The sequence below is a fragment of the Bos indicus genome, chromosome 29 (assembly GCF_029378745.1).
Source record: "Bos indicus isolate NIAB-ARS_2022 breed Sahiwal x Tharparkar chromosome 29, NIAB-ARS_B.indTharparkar_mat_pri_1.0, whole genome shotgun sequence".
NCBI classification, from domain to species: Eukaryota; Metazoa; Chordata; class Mammalia; order Artiodactyla; family Bovidae; genus Bos; species Bos indicus.
In genome coordinates this window covers 33,649,085-33,663,231 of record NC_091788.1, presented here as the reverse complement: position 1 = coordinate 33,663,231, position 14,147 = coordinate 33,649,085, and the positions used below count along the sequence as shown (strand labels likewise).

Genomic DNA, 14,147 nt, shown 5'->3' with positions numbered 1-14,147 from the left:
TACAAGTTTACCTTTGGGAAGTGCTTTGGAGCTTCTTTCATACTACTGGTTGTCATATAAAACCCACTTTTCGTGGTATGTCACAATCCCATCGAGAAATAGTTGTTGCATAGAATAAAAGAAGACACTTCAAAATGACTATTTTTTTTTTATTTCAGTCAGCTCATAAGGCACCCACTAATTGAGCTTTTTCACCTTTCCAATTTGCTTCAAATGCCAAATATCTATAGAATGGTCAGCGTTGAGTTCTTTAGCAACTTCTCATGTAGTTGTAAGAGGATCAGCTAAGTTGATGGCTCTCAGTTGGTTATTGTCAACTTCAGACTGCCGGCCACTACGCTCCTCATCTTTAAGCCTCTTGTCTCCTTTGAAAATGTCTTGAACCACCACTATATTTCATTAGCAGTTCCTAGGCCAAATGGGTTGTTAATGTTGCGAGTTGTCTCCACTGCTTTAAGACCCATGGTGAACTCGAATAAGAAAATCGCTCAAATTTGCTTTTTGTCTAACATCATTTCCACAGTATAAAACACGTATAAAATATAAACAGCAAGAAATAAGTCATTAGCAAAAAACATAAAGCGAGGAATGTGCATTAAAATGATGTATAACATAATCACATTTAAGAACGTATTCCAATATCAAACGGCAAATTTCAATAATGCAAAACCGCAATTACTTTTGCACCAACCTAATACATCTTATTTTACAGGGTATGATTTCCTCAGCACTATCATTGCTTGCTGTCTGTCTCCTGGAAGGGCAGAGGCCTTGCCTGCTCGCTCGTGATAGATCCTGAGTGAGTGGAACGGTGACGCACGTGACTGGCCCTCAGGACACGTCTGCTCAGTGAATAAAGAGAACTTCCTTCATCTCTAGTCTTAAATCCTTCCACAATCTCGTTGAGCCATAAGTAAAATCTGGGGTTGATCAGGGGGACCAAAAGCCAGAGGTGAGAGTAGATACCACCAGAAATGACCTCCTAAGTATAAATAAAAGTTAGAAAATGAACTTTTTTAGCAAATTTTTATTTCTATCAAAATACAAAACATTTCTGAAGCAGAGTAATGTTACATGAGAAGCAGTTAAACCCTAAACTTCTTGAATTTTCACTTGCAACACTCCCAGCATTCCTTCACTGGCTACACATCTCGTCTCCCTGTGTGCCCTCTCTTCTCCCATTGCTCGTTTGCCCATGTTTGTGTTTGCTTGTTTTGCTCTTTAACTCATGATATGAACATGCAGTGTTACTGGCGATGCATTGGTTAGTATCTGGCAAGCCTGGAAATGCCAGCAAGGGGAGCCCAGCATGGCAACCCAAGCCAAGGCTGGCCACATGTCCTCTCCTAACTGAGTCTGGGGTGTCACTCAGCTTTCAACTGGCAGGAGCCTAAGGCCAAAGGTCACTGTCTGTGGTAGGCAGGGCAGGCTTTATTGCTTAGGCCACAGAGCAGGCATGGTTAAGGGGCACCTCCGGCTGGGTCTTTTGTGTGGATTGGGAAGAAGGGGTCGGGCAGCCTGAAGGGTGGCAGCTAGAACAGGCCAAGGCCCAGAACGGGTGGTCAGTGGACCCTGCAGGAGGAACCCCTTCTACAAGAAAGCAGCCAGAGCTGAGGGGAAGCAAGTTCCCTCCCCGTTCTGGCAGTCTGTGATTTGGTGGTTGGCAGTGCCTGCTTCTTGGACAGGCCCTATATAAATGCTTAGACTTTGGAGATTTTGAGGAAAAAGCACCTGGTTAAGAGTGTAGCTATTTCCATAAACCTCCACTCCCTGACAGAGGGGATGGGGAAGGAGACAGGAAATGGGAGGAGGAGGTACCCTCCCCTCTGATTACAACCAGCCCACTCCAGAGCCAGCCTGGGTCTCCCCTTCAGGCCCCCAGTTGGTGCATTCACTTTGGCATTGTGCACCTGTAGCACACCCACACACGAATGTACACACCACACCCCAGTCCCCCTCCCATACACACACACATGCGCACACACACACACACACGCCTGGTGTCTTCCCAGAGTCTACTCAGGATGCAGATGGTGTTCCATCTTCACAATTACCCTCTGCTCCAAGGGGTCTCCTTGGCCCACAGGTTCCCAAGACCCAGCCCCAGGCTTGGCACATGCTGGCATTCCCAGGCTTTTGAGAAGAGGGTGACAGAACAGGGCACTCACCAGAGACAGGTGGTACAGAGTGTAGGATTATGTTCATATAAGGCTTTGGTACAGCACCGGTTAAATGTTCTTATCATTTGACTTCTAAGTTATCTCTTAGAAGAAAAAAAAAGCTTACTGAAAAAATAGTGTTTTTATTTACTTTTGAGTTACATACCTGAAGTTCAAAAAGTAAGCCTCTAGTTGCCATTCAGATTCACACTCAAAGGTGTTCTGTGTGCAGCTGTACAATTTGTTGATTTGTCTTTAATAGTTAACCAAAGTCAGCCAACCAGTACCATGAAGTCAGCTGCCCATGATTACTGACTTTACCCAGTGCATACATACAGAAGAGAGAGAGAACACAAAAGCCACCCCTACGTCTCCCACCCCAAACCCCTAGGGGAAAAATAGAGGACAAAATACAGCAAGATTTAAGGAACCAGTGGGACGCAGGAGGTTCAGTCCAGCTGGCCTCATCAAGAACAGCACCATAAAGCACCCTAGCGCAGTTACGTGGTAGTATCGACATTCAAGAAATGGAAACGAGGTTTGAAGGGTCTTCACGAGAAGACCTGGCATGGATGGGGGAAAACCCCCAAAGAAAGTTGAAGACGGAAAAAGTGTGCCATGAGAGCAGGCACTCCCACCAGCAGGCTGAGTTGTACTCAGATTCCTAGAAGAAATGAGGTGAGAGGCCCCTGGACATCCAGAGGCGCAGAGCAGTTGGGGTCTTGGGAGGTGGCCGCGGGACCCCTCCCGACCCACCCTCAGTGTGTCTACAGACCGCTGGGTGAAATAGGGAAAAGAAATCCACACACATTGCTTCCAGGTGTGCTATGGAAGAATCATACCCAGGGTGATAAAGTATCTTCCGGTGGAAGAGAAAAAGTCGGGGACGAGAGGAACCGGGCGTCACTGACGTGAAGCTGCTATAGTCCCTTCAGGTCAGCTGCTGTGGAAGGAAGGAGCCACTGGTGGGAGCACCACCCCGCCTTGTGCCCCTTCCTCTGGCCCCACAGATGGCAGTTTGGAAATGAAGTCTGAACGAGGCGTTAAGACCTTTGGAGATTGATGTATACAACTTGGCAAGGGGGGCTTTAAACTGCTGTTCTTCCCTAAACCAGCCATTCAGTCTGAAGTCCCAACGATCAAGACCACTGCACAGAGTGTTCCCCCAGGCCCTGGGCACAGAAGAGACCCCTACAGGGCAACATCGGGGCCAGACCCTTCGGGACAGGCAGTGTGCTGCGTGGGTTCTCCTGCTATCCCCCCTACTGTTTGAGGTTGCCCAAAGTGGCTCAGCACGAACACCTGCATCAGACAGGAGATACAGGGCCAGAGGGCAGTGGGAACCCCACTTCCCCAAGCTACTGCTTGATGCCCAAGGGGGAAGGATACACCCACGCTGACTTTGGGTGAGGAACACTCAGTGACTCTGTCCACTCCAAACCCTGGTTCCATGAAGCAGACAGAGGTAGCAGAACTAAAACAACTCCACAGACACCCTCAGCACCCACCAAAGGGGAAGAGCACCAGCGTTCGGTGTCCCTCCCACCACGCGGGCACCAAGGCACAGGCACAGCCTATGGGGTGGCCTCAAAGACCTAGTCAGCACACTCATCCCACCAACCTGTCCTGATAACAGAGGTTCAAAGGCAGATGCTGTTCCTCTACATATAATCAGATCTCCATCATCCGTTGGCTTCACGTGCCTTTGCGAAAGGCCGGCTCCGCAGAGAAACTGGAGGTCTTGGCTGGGCTACCTACCCTTTCCCACCTTCCTGAGGCTCAGGGTAGAGATAAACTTTACAACCCCTCCAAGCTCTAACGTCTCAAGGTAGGGCTATGTCACTTGTCTTCCCTTTTCTTCCCGTAACTGACTCCAGTTAGAGGTAGAGGGGTGGGATGGGAAGGCTGAGGGCAGTGACTCCCTGGTGTGAAGGACCACACCTTAGGTGTCATGTGAAAAGAAGCAGTTTCAGAGTAGCCCCAGACCCAGTGCGGTACTGTGATGCAGGATACCAGAGGTGGGACAGGGTCTGTGGAGAAAGAGAGGATCGCTCCGGGAGCCAAAAGAACGGTAATGAAAGCCCTCTTGTCGTGGAGGTTCGGGCAGGCTGGACAGGACAGAGACTGTGTTGCCCTTCTTGCCCAGCCTCCCTGAAAAGTCTTACAAGGAACGTCTGGCTGCATCCTCCCCTGGTCCCCTGAGAAGACTGCAGGGACAACTGGTCACCTGCCAAGCATGGATATGGCCACTGGACCCCATGCTGGAGCTCCCCCAATGTAGACTGGACACAGACCACCATCCTCCAGTGTCCTTGGGAAATGGAAAGCGTCTTGAGCAGGTATGCCAGGGGCTGAAGGACAGGCCTGAGTGAATGCCAGGGCCCCTTAAAGCTAAACTGAGGCACGAGATGGGTCAGGGGTCAGACTCGAGCTGCACCCTCACCCCCTCTTCTCATGGTACTCCAAAAAAAAGCAAAAAAGCCCCACCCATGGCTGAGGCACGCGAGCTCCTCTAATGACCGAGTTCCATAAGACAAAACCTCTTGGCCTATGTGACGCCCTGCTTGGGGAGGAGGGGTCAGCATTGGCTCTTCAGTTGACGAGCATGATGCGAGCAGAGACTGCACCCACAGGTGTCTCCTGGCTGCCGGCACCATGCGGCCCTGCACCAGCTTCAAACACATGACCCTTGGCAAGTCAGAGAAAGAGCTAGCACCCAGGGACAACTGTTGAGCCGCAAGGTGTGAGATCCTTGCAGCGTATGTGAGGTCTCGAGTTCTCAGAGAGGTATTCTTCAGGGCACACACTTTCCTGCTCAAATGCTAGTGAGCACCTGTTCCCCCAGAAGCTCCAGCTCTGGGTCAGACTCTACGATACTCTGCTCTGTTCTAGAAGTCCCTGGCCAGGTGCCAGAAGGAGGCTTTGTTAAAATTAAATTTTCATATGTACACATTTCCATCAGAAAGACCCAAGTGACTCTGAACAGAGAATGTCTCAAAAGACAGACGAGGCATGGAGGAAGAATGGGTGGGAGAGAGGGCACCAAGGCATGAGCTAGAACCCAGGCCACCCCAGGTGGTCGTGCTCCAAACATGTCTAAGCACGAGTACAAAAATAAAGCAAACTATGACTGCATATAGATATATAGATATATAGACAAGCTAGCTAGCTAGACTTCATATATATGCGTGTGCCGAAGGCACAACCCCGCTCCTCTCCCCGGCTGCGGTCTGCTGCCCTCCCATCTCCCACTCCCCAGAGGCCCCAGCTCCCAACCACAACTATTGCATTCGGTCCCTGCACCCACCCACCCCCTTACATAAGCTCCCCTCTCTCCTTAAAATAGAACAAATCATATATATTTATATAATTTTATATACAATCTCCATAAAAAATACACTAAAGATGGCATATTACTATTTCACCCTCCTACCAAATTAGGAGTTGCCTCGCAAAGAAAAGAGTCAACCAAAAAGAGGGTCTGCTAGGCCTGAGGCTACTCAGGCAAATTAGTGTGTCCCTACAAATCTTTTGTACACACACACAGCACACCCAAATGCATACCACAAACATACCACACACACACACACACACACACACACACACCACACCACAAACGCACCACACACACCACCCTCACAAATGCACACGACATACCACACACATAGGCACCATACATACAGAATACACCACACACACACACACACACACACACACACACACACACACACTCTTACTTCCTGAGCCCAGGAAAGGAACATGGACAAGATAGCCCCCTGGGGCTGGAGGCCACAGAGCCAGTCTGGTGACTGCAGAGGGCCACGTGAGACAGCCCCACCTCTCTGCCCCAGCCAGGACACTGTCTGCTCACAACAGACCCTTCAGGTTCTCAGCAGGTAATAGAAATTTCCGATGAAAGTGATGGACAGTTTCCCTTCAAAGAACTGCAAGACGACTATAAGGACATCTGTCCCCATGCCAGAAACAAGATCTCTTAGATGCTGTAAGCCAAGAGGGGGCAAAAAGTCTCTCAGCCCTCATCACCAACACAAGGAGTCGGCATCGGCCCCTTCCCTCCACACGTGTGGAAACCCCACACACCATCAGAAGCACACTCACAGGGCTTCTAAGGCGGAAAGTGGAAACCACCCGCCATGAGCCCAACCCTTCTCCCCTCTCAGATTCCCTTCCCTACCCAACCAACTCCCCATCGCAAACCATCCACGAGGTCAGGATCCCTTGAGCCATGAAGAAGTGGGATGGGAAGGAAACGAGGTAACTGGTATGTACCTGGGGCGGAAGGGAGACCGTGGCCTGGTTCTAAAATAAACCCAGAGAATCCAGTGCCAGGGAGAGACTGGTAGGACTGGTGGAGCATATTTCTTCAAGATTCAAGAGGCCCAGCAGCTGTTTGTGTCACCATCAAGGGGGCTGGGACAGATGGCAACGGACCAGGCCAGGGGCTGAGAACTTGCAGCACTTCTCCCTACCACCCGGCCCAGCTCTCCCCACCAGCGATCCAGAGTGGACACTGTTTCCTCGCTGCTTCAGATCCACCAAGGAAGACTGGCCCAGTGATGTCATTAATGGCTACTGCCTACCGAGGATTCAGCAGTCCAGATGTGCTGCTTGTCTGGAAGGGACAGGCGCCAGCAGGGCTGTCTGCACAGCCGCCTCACTCTACCTCGTCCTACACAGACACCCCGGGGTATGGGACTGTCTAGGGATCAGACTCAACCTATTTATTCTTCCAGCTTAGAATGGGTCATGAAAACACTTCTACCCTCTCAGTAACCCAACATGCAAAACAGTACATTTGCTTATGGAAGCACTGATGAGAGCCCCAGAAGTAAAGCACTGGACCAAGGTGGACTCACTGCTGGTCAGTGGGGTGGTGGTGGACACCCCAACCAAACTCCCAGTTGCTGAAAGCAACTCTTCTCAGAGCAGCAGTGCAGCCCCAGGGGGCTCCAAGCTCCAGCCTCCCTTTATGTGGAGAAGAAAGAGCTGATCAAGGATGCCCACTTCCTTGAGGGAGCCCCTAGGAGCCTACCCACCTCTGCCCCCCTGCTGCTCCCCAACAATCCCTGCCCCCCAAAGCTCCATCACATGCAAGCAAAGCAAGCCCCAGATTAGCCACTAGCTTTTCTTTCCCTATGTTTCTCTATATGGTAATCAAATGTACTTTATGTACAGTTCTTCCCCAGCCCACCCCCAATCCCCTAAAAGGCTTTTTCTAACAAAACTGGAAGTAACAGCTCTAGCTGTGCACACTTGGGCCCTGAATTCTAATCCTGGAGAGTGACAAGGTCGCCCTGTTGCTCTCTGAAGTCTGCCTCCTCCCTGAGGCTATTTTGTCAACCTTGGAAAAAAAAAAAAAAAGCCTAGTCAGGAAATTTCACATCTGATCCTACCAGGTTTCCTCTGTATGAAAAGGGCACAGGGAAACAGCTGAAATCAGTTTAACCCCAAATATTTTAGATACCAAATCAAAAAGAGACAGCACTGAAAAATAGAAAAGGCGACTCCAGTCCACCCTACTTGAGACGCCCCCATGCACAGGATCATGGATCATGGGCCTCCTCAAAGGCGGGGCAGACCCTGCCCGCCCATCGTCCCCCTTTCAGACCCATGTCTGGGGAAAGTTGAGAGAGACAGGCTGAGGGCTTGTGGACAGAGATCACCAAGTGCTGGGCTGCATCCATACTCAACCCCACTGACGCCGCCAGCAAATCGAGAAAAGGCCCCACCTTCTCCTTATTGCTTGCTTTCCCCCAAACAGCTGCAGCCTCAGGCTCCCTCTGGCAGCACTTCAGCCTTTCCCTGGTCTTCAAGTCACCTAACCCGAAACAGTGCAGCCTCCAGGCATGATGCAGGAGGAAGGGTAGGCTACTTCTAGGCCAGGTTACCGGATGGGCCGAGGGGCAGTCTGGGGAACACCTGATCTCCCGCGGACTGGGGCCTGAAAGTTGGAGGAAGCTTCAGAGTCATCCCTGCACTTGGTGACGGGCAGAGCGCAAAGGGCATCTGGCCCTTAGGCATGGCTGCACCCCCATGCACATACATTCACACCTGCACATGCCCAGGACTGAAGCGTGTGCCTGTAACAGCCCTGTCTCCACCTCATGGACAGAGTGGACTGTATCCTGCTGATTTCCATCACAGTCCTTACAGGAAGTGCTGAACCAGCTCCCTGGGGTGCAGGAAGGCCCGCGTCCACATTCACTGTCACAAGAAGGAAGCCCTCTTGGGAGGAGTAATGAGTCCAAAGCTATTGAGAGATAGGTCGTCCTGGTGCCCTTCCCCAGTCCTGGGGACACCCAGCACAGCTGACACCCAGCGGCCGGCAAAAAGCACAACTCCAACCACTTGGTCCTCTGTGCTGAGGTACCAGGCCTGGCCGGGGGAAGGCAGGCAGGCAGGCAGGAGTCAGCACCGTTATTACCGCTGGCGACGGCGCCCGGCAGGGCCCTGAACGCCATCCCCTCTGTATCCTCTCCTGTTGTAACCTCAGAGCCTACAGTCCCAGCACAGGGCTCAGGCATGGCAGCCTAGCTCACCCTGAAGACACACAGCCCTGATACTGCACGCACGGTCCACCAGGACCTGCTCCACTCAAGAAACAGCCACCATGAGAGTACAGACGAAGGCCACAACTGACCCCTGGGCCCGGTAGAGGTGCCCGTGAGCCCCCTGCTGGGCACAGTGGCAGAGGTAGTGCTGCCTCGGGGAGGAAGCAGAGTCGCTGCTTCGCTGGAGCCACCGCCTGGGTGGGGCTTGGACACAGTGCCCAGCGAAGTACATTGGCCAGAAGGGGCAGGTTCCACCAGGTCAGTGGTGGGCAGTGGACGAGGCACAGCCACGAACACTGCTCCTGCCACTTCTTTCTCCATGATGGTCACGTTTGGAGAGAAACTGTAGTTGTGTGACATGCGAGGCAGAGCCCCAAGGGTGGACTGGGTCCCCACTCACCTGGCGTGAGAAGGAAGCACTGGGCTGAGGATTCACCCCTAGGATGGACGCTCCCACATTTGGGTTAGCTTGCCAAGGTCCCCAGACTGAGAGCCAGAGAAGTGTCCAGTGCTGTGACAGAGCCAATATCCAGGCAGGTAACTGGGGACAGGGGCTGTCCCCAAACCCACCAAGACAGCAGCACCAAGAAGGAGGTACTTGCAGGAACCTGATCGCCACCATGATTCTCGGGTGGCCAGAAGGGCAGACTCTGGCACAAGAGGAGGAGAAAGAGGCCAGATGCACCCTAGCCACACACAGGCCTTCTGCCCACCGAGGGCAGTACCACACTGCACACACACGAGAGACAGAGATCTCTCCTGTCGCCGTCAGACCACCTCACAGAGGCTTCTGGGTGCTAAGAGTCTGAGTTAGGAAGATAACTCGACAGAGAAAGGATGGACCCCAGCTCCCACATCCCACTCCTTCCACCTTCAACCCCAGGCCTCAGCCAGTTCTATACAAACAGCCCTGGGGGAAGAGGGGGCCCGGAGCACTCCCAGAACCCAGTATCCAGGCCCCCAGCTTTATCTGATCCCATCGTGTGGGAGTTCAGGTCTGCAGGGGGCACATGGGGAGCACGGAGAGGAGTGTGGGCGGGCTCCCCACACGTGGCAATTAATCAATCTGGGGAATTAGCTCCCACAAAAGGAGAGGAGGAATCCAATCAGAGCTTTGGAACAGCGCTCCGGAGGGCATGGGATATAAATAGAGCCGCAGCGCTGGGTGCTCGGCACAGATGGCTCTGGAGCGGGAGGCCCCCGGCCACAGGGCTCTGGGCCCGGCTGGACCCAAGGGGCCAATGAGGAGCTCCAGTCTGGGCACAGGGCCACCCCCGGCCCCGCTGCTAAGCAGCTTCACTTCCGAGCCAGACCACGAAAGCAAGAGAGATGCCCGCCTGGCCACCCACCAGACACCCTTCTCTGCCCAGGACCAAGAAATGGAGGCGGTGTTTAGTTCCATGGTAACGGACTGTTGAGCCCCCAGAACGGGCAGCAGTCACCGTGGCAAGCCCTCACTCTGCCCGGGACGCGATGAGGTCAAGACAAACGGGGGACCCAGATGAGAAGGCATGTACCCCATTTCAGTGGGACTCATTCCCGAGACAGACACCAGGGCCCCCGCTAGCTCCCGCCAGTCCTCCTTGCCCAGCCCACACGCCAGCTGCCCTCTCCCTCCTTCCCCTGACCACAGAAGTGAGCAGTTGCTCCCACATACATATATATACATAGAGAAACCCACAAACTACACACATACACATTTGCATCTATAGCTATATATATGTGGAGTCTGGAAGACGGCGGAGTCCAGCCCTCTTTCAGGACTCGAGAAACTGAACAGAAGCAGAGCACAGCGCGAGCCCCTGCTTCCTCTTTCACTCCACAGATATCTGAGGAGGTGGAGAAATCCACCTAGTGAAGCGGGGAGAGGGGGGGAGGAGGCAGTCTCCCCCTGTCCCCAGTTCACTGCCCAAACTCCACCCACAGCCACGGCGGCCAGCAAGCCCTCTGCCCTCTCTCCCGGACACAAGGCCAGCAGGCCGGGAGGCGGAGGAGAGGCCCACTCAGGCTAGAGGGAGAACAAGTGGAGCCAGGGTCTGAGCAGCCCTGGAAGCCAACAGCTGGGCCACCGCTCCCCTGGAAGGGGAGGACGAAGCCCCACACACCCATCACCCCGTGCCTGCCCTTGCCCCTCAGCCAGCAGCCTCACTCAGGGGACACTTAAGTGGCAGCATCACAGCAGAGTGGCGTGGCCGGGGTCGTCGTGCTCCACGCTACTGAGTATTGCCTTCTGGTCTTCTGGGAGCTGGCGGTGGCACAAGTCCGACAGACGGGCGAAGGGGTCGGGCCGGGAATGTCTCTTCTTCCTCCGGAGGCAGACAGCTTCGTCGGGCCACAGGACCTGAGAGTTTGGAAGGTGCTGAGCCTGGGAGGCAGAACCATCTAGGGAGGGGAGCAAGTGCAACACAAGACAAGAAAGGAAGAGAGTATGGTGAGAGTGAGAAGCCAGCGGTGCACCCCCGCTGCCCCCTGCAGGGCATGTTGCCTGGCCCCCAGGGCCACATGCTGGAGCCACCCACCTGCCCAGAGACCAGAGCAGAAAGTGCAACAGAGAAGACAGAACCCCAGCCACCCCAAGTGCTGCTCTAGTGGGAGCCGGAAAGCAGGGTGGGCATGGCTGCACCTCTGCAGACTCAGATCTAGTCAAGCAACATCTCTCATCTTGTATTTAATATTGAATATATTCAGTAACTTTTATCTAATTTTTTTTCTATTTTTTTAAAGAAATACTTACCCATCTCTCTCAGTGCCTCCTGGGTACCAGGCCATCATTCTAGGCACAGGGTTGGGACTCAGCACACTTTCCCCCCACCCACTCCCACAAGCAAGGATGGATGTCTCAAAAGATTTTACTTGTCCATATCACAGTCAGGTCTGGCCCACCCTGGACTGCCAGGCCATCCCTCTGCTGCATGGTACTTCTGGGGACACAGAGGTGAAGCCCTCTCGTTCTAGAAGATGATACTTCAACGTGGGGATGGGGAGGAAGAGATAATAGAGATTTAAAAACTACAACTGAAAACCTTTCAGATGCTGCAAGTGCTACCAAGAAAGGTGGCACAGAACCCTGAGAAAGAAAATCTGGGGTGCTGCTTCTGCCCTGAAGGAGCAACGCCGAGGCGAGTCTCGCATTACGAACCTTCCACAGGCCTAGGGGAGAAGTGTTCCCACAGTGTGATGGCCCCAAGCAAGGGGCGAACGCGACATGGGCTGGAGACCGAAGGGGGGCCGCCACACTAATGCAGAGGGAGCAGAGGCGGTGAGGCGGGAGGGCAGGCAGAAGCCTGTTCTGGTTGCAGGGGGACCTTCCGGAGGTTTTAGCCAGAAGTATGTGTGTACGTGTGCTGCACGTGTGTGTGAGCACACTCACGGGACTCTCTAAAACCACTCTGGCCGCTGTGTGTCGAATACACTGCAGGAGCCGGGACGGAGGCTGCAGGACCAGATAGGAGGCTGCTGTTCTGGTCCAGGGGAGAGATGGGAATGACTCAGAACTTAACTTTAGCATCTGAGACAGAGATAAGTGGCCGGATATAGTGTGTGTTTTAAAAGTTGAGTCAACAGGGGACTTTCCTGTTGTTAACACTTTGTCTTTCAGTGCAGGGGCTGCGGGTTCAATCCCTGGCTGGGGAGCTAAGACCCGACATGCCTTGTGGGCAAAAAATCCCCAAAAACATAGAAACAATGTCACAAATTCCATAAAGACTCGAAAAATGATCCATATCAAAAAAATCTTTAAAAAACAAAGCGGAGTCAACAGACTTCACCAGATGGACCAGATGTGAGAAGAGGATGGGAATCAAGGAGCCTGAGCAACCAGGCAGGGAGGAGAGACTTTTATGAGACTGGGCAAGAACCGGGAGAAGCAGACATGGAAGATTATCCATAACTATTTGAGACAGAACACCCAGAGGCATGGGCAGCAGGTACCCAGAAATATGAGACCAGCTCACAGACAAGGGCTGGGCTAAAGACAGAGCTTTGTGGAGCTGTGAACACATGACAGCGGACAGGACCACTTAAACAAAAAAGAGAACACAGGCATCTCATGGGACTTTTTTTTTTTTTTGCCAAAAAACAAAACACAGATGATAGATAAATAATATATAGGTAGATAGAATGGGCTTAAATGGGTTGAAAATTCAGCTTTGGACTCTTCTCTCCCAAAATCTAAAAAAATGTGTCTTCTTTCTCTAAACTTCAGTATCCTCAGCTATAAACTAATAGGATAATGGTACCACCCAAAGGCCAAGTGAGAACTGAGAGCTCGCTGCATCCCAGAAACGCAAGGGCCTCGGTGTCTCATTCTCCCATATGGAAGGCTCTCTGCGGTAGATAAGAAAGACCAGCAAAGAAGCCGTGTAGTGGCCTTCTCAGACAGCCTGTCACAGCACTCCAAAAACCACTGGTAGAATGAGAGCATGTGATAAATAGTAAGGAGTTTTCTAAGTCTGAAATAAGGCTGAACTATTTTTGCAGTTTCTTAGAAGCTATGTACAACTGCTGGGTAAACAGCATCCATTTCAGCAGAGATGTCCTTTCTATGAAATAAGGCAGTTTCACTCTAACTCATGGAGAGAAGTCTGCCCCGCCCTCAGACACTGAGTCCATGCCACAGGGACCCCTTAACACTGAGTTCAGTTCAGTTGCTCAGTCGTGTCCGACTCTTTGTGACCCCATGGACTGCAGCACGCCAGGCCTCCCTGTCTATCACCAACTCCCGGAGTCTACTCAAACTTATGTTCATTGAGTAGCAGATGCTATCTAACCAACTCATCCTCTGTTGTTCCCTTCTCCTCCCGCCTTCAATCTTTCCCAGCAACAGGGTCTTTTCAAATGAGTCAGTTCTTCACATCAGGTGGCCAAAGTATTGGAGTTTCAGCTTCAGCATCAGTCCTTCCAATGAATATTCAGGACTGACTTCCTTTAAGATTAACACTGAGTATGCTATGCTATGCTATGCTAAGTCACTTCAGTCGTGTCCGACTCTGTGTGACCCCATAGACAGCAGCCCACCAGGCTCTGCCGTCCCTGGGATTCTCCAGGCAAGAACACTGGAGTGGGTTGCCATTTCCTTCTCCAATGCATGAAAGTCAAAAGAGAAAGTGAAGTCACTCAGTCGTGTCCGACTCTTAGTGACCCCATGGACTGCAGCCTTCCAGTCTCCTCCATCCATGGGATTTTCCAGGCAAGAGTACTGGAGTGGGGTGCCATTGCCTTCTCCGTAACACTGAGTAGGACCCCAGAATTCCCATGTCCAACCAGAGGCCTGATAAAGAAGAAATACATAAGGAAACAGGGATATGTCCAAGGCATATGGCAGACTGAGGGGAAAAGTACTATTTATACTGTTAAAAAAATACACTAGGACTTCCCCGGTGGTACAGTAGGGAACACAGGTTCGATCTCTGGTCTG

At 52.2% G+C, this 14,147-nt stretch overlaps 1 protein-coding gene across 1 annotated transcript in view; it reads right to left on the bottom strand.

Annotated features, from left to right (window-relative positions):
* Window positions 1-5,467: 5,467 nt before the first annotated feature.
* The window catches only part of IGSF9B (immunoglobulin superfamily member 9B), a 47,328-nt gene continuing 38,648 nt past the window's right edge, over window positions 5,468-14,147 (bottom strand). The window contains exon 20 of the mRNA XM_070783151.1: window positions 5,468-11,113. Coding sequence (XP_070639252.1) covers window positions 10,905-11,113 — 209 coding nt within the window. The 3' untranslated portion in view covers window positions 5,468-10,904. The remainder of the gene's footprint in view (window positions 11,114-14,147) is intronic.